Source organism: Gavialis gangeticus, unplaced genomic scaffold (assembly GCF_001723915.1).
Source record: "Gavialis gangeticus isolate Ggan-Ray unplaced genomic scaffold, GavGan_comp1, whole genome shotgun sequence".
Taxonomy (NCBI): domain Eukaryota; kingdom Metazoa; phylum Chordata; order Crocodylia; family Gavialidae; genus Gavialis; species Gavialis gangeticus.
In genome coordinates this window covers 17,147,900-17,150,265 of record NW_017728993.1, presented here as the reverse complement: position 1 = coordinate 17,150,265, position 2,366 = coordinate 17,147,900, and the positions used below count along the sequence as shown (strand labels likewise).

At 47.2% G+C, this 2,366-nt stretch overlaps 1 protein-coding gene across 2 annotated transcripts in view; it reads right to left on the bottom strand.

The window, feature by feature from the left end:
* The window catches only part of CC2D1B (coiled-coil and C2 domain containing 1B), a 71,937-nt gene that overhangs the window by 18,445 nt on the left and 51,126 nt on the right, over positions 1-2,366 (bottom strand). For both annotated transcript variants that reach the window (XM_019501304.1, XM_019501305.1), the window contains 2 exons: positions 1,925-2,049; positions 981-1,182 (listed from right to left, as the gene is read on the bottom strand). In XM_019501304.1, the coding sequence (XP_019356849.1) occupies positions 981-1,182; positions 1,925-2,049 (327 nt within the window). The remainder of the gene's footprint in view (positions 1-980; positions 1,183-1,924; positions 2,050-2,366) is intronic.

Below are 2,366 nucleotides of genomic sequence, written 5' to 3'. Positions count from 1 at the left end.
TTTTTTTTTTTTTTTAAAATAAAAGGGGAAGGAGAATCGTTTCTCAATAGACAGATTAGGTCTGGGGAGCTCCAACCATACATTTAAATCATCATCATCAAGGCAGCAAAAACAGGGCAAAACACAGCTCATGGAGGCTCAAAGATTTATGTTTCTTCAGCCTGACTTGCTTTCTGACACAGGCCACAGAATTTCACCAATGGAGAGGGACTGCAAGCTGGTCAGTGCAGCACTCAGGAACACCTCCCTGCTCCCCAGAAGTCCTGCACTGCCCAGCTGGCCAGAGGGGCTCTGTGAATGTTTTCTTTTGGTCTGAAGAATCTATCAGAGGCAGAACGAGAAAAGGAGAATGAACTCAGGGTAAGGCATACGCACAGCACAAACAAGCAAGGAGTATGGGTCCTAGTCCCACCTCAGCCACATCCTGGCTGAGTAGTTTGAGCCTGGCACTTCATCTCTGTGCCTCCAGATCTCCACCTGTAACACGAGCATTTTGCAGGAAGGTATTTGGCAACCTGGCAGGAGGGTTATGGGGATGAATTCAATACTGTTTGTAGGACACTGAGATCCTCAGGTGGAAAGAAGTAGGGAAACAGCCACTCCTGGGGGAAGAACCTTATGTCAGCTCAGTCAGTGGTCTGGACAGGCAAGCCACCCACTGACACGAGAATATATTTTTAGTTCAGTAGCTATCGGATGCCCAAGTAAAACTTTATGTATACAGCCTTATTACACAAATGTGAAAGAACTCATCATTCTATAGTCTCACAAACTGCCCCCTGAAAGCAGAGCCATGCAGCTGGCCTGCATCTGCTCTCCATCAAGCACGTGGAGAACAGCTCCTACTGAAATGACCCAAAGCTGCACATTCCAGCCCAACAGCAGTACTTCTCTCTAGACAAGTAAGGGAACATTAAGCACATCTAATCTAAAAGACATGGCACATGCACTGCTGGAAGTGACCAGCCCTTTGTTCTTACCTGATGGGGAGAGATGCTCAACTGATCCGTCTTTGCCCAGTGCTTTGGCAGGGGTGGATGGCGACATGGCTCTTTTCATGTGCTCAGGAGAGCTTTCTCGGGCTCCAGCAAATGGCACCATAATTGGTTTAACAATCTGCGTTGGCTTCTCAGGCAGCTGAGCAGGCTTTTTGGCAACTGGGGCCTGTGTGGGAGGTTCGCTCTAGCACGGCAAAAAAAATTAATGTTAAATGCATAAAACCCAAGGCAAAGCTTAGAACAGCAACTTAAACATTCATGGACACATTCCACAACATCAGCCTCCTGCTGTTCCACAGAGGAACACAACACCCCGGTTGGCAAGTTTAATTCATAGGGCCTAAGAGCAGTAACATGTCGACTTGCAGCTGACGTGCACTGAGAGAGGCTTGGATGCTTGCAAGGAACGAGAGAGAGATTGGGCATGGAGCTGCCTCCAGAGAAAGGCAGATGAGGATGGGAAAAAACAGTCAAGATATTTTTCATTTGAAAACTATACTCCAGCTGGAAACATGAGACAAGCCAGCCAGCCACAAGATGTGTGGAAAAAACCAACCCAAAGCCTTATGGTATAATGAAGCTTGCCAGGCAGTGTGCAAGCACTAGACACCCTGGTAAGCTCAGAGAGCTGAGAGCTCCCTGGAGGCAGATGGTGAGTGAGGGGAGAAACTGGCCCACAGCAAGGCACTCATTTTGAAGGCAAAACCCACATAAGAACAGATTCAATGCAAATCACAGCTCCAGAGACTCTGAAAATATCCCTCTGAAATCTCCCCACCACTATATCCCAAGGCCTATTCTTACTGTCCCCCCAGAGACCTGGATCCTGCATTCCTCAGAGCTGGAAATCCAATCGATTTTTCCCCAACTTCTGGAAGATACAGTATTTTAATGATAAAATACTAATAAGAACTTCAAACCTCCTCCTCCTCCTCCTCCTCATCTTCGTTTTCCTTCTCTTCCATGTTGGCCAGCTGGTTGGCGTTTTCCAGCACTGCGGCTATTGTGTCACTGCCGTCAGCGGGTGCCATACCGGGAATAGGGGGAAATCCTGGAGAGGAAGGGAACATAAAACAGTTGAATAAACAAACCCTTAGTCTTCTCTACACACTGTCCTTTCCCTTCCTAGACAGGTTACTGCTAGCTTGGCAAATAAGTGTTCGTTTTTCTTCCATCATCATTTCAGGACCAGAACTTAGAAAAAGTTAGCTACTTCTGAAAGCATCTGTGCTCATCCAACAACTTAACACCCCCATAATTTCACTGCGCAACACCTGCTGAATCACTGAAGGCAGAGAAAAACCCACTGCACCATTCAAAAGCCAACTGACTCTGCTCTGCAGGGAGGGCAGGTTCCTTTTCCCTGAT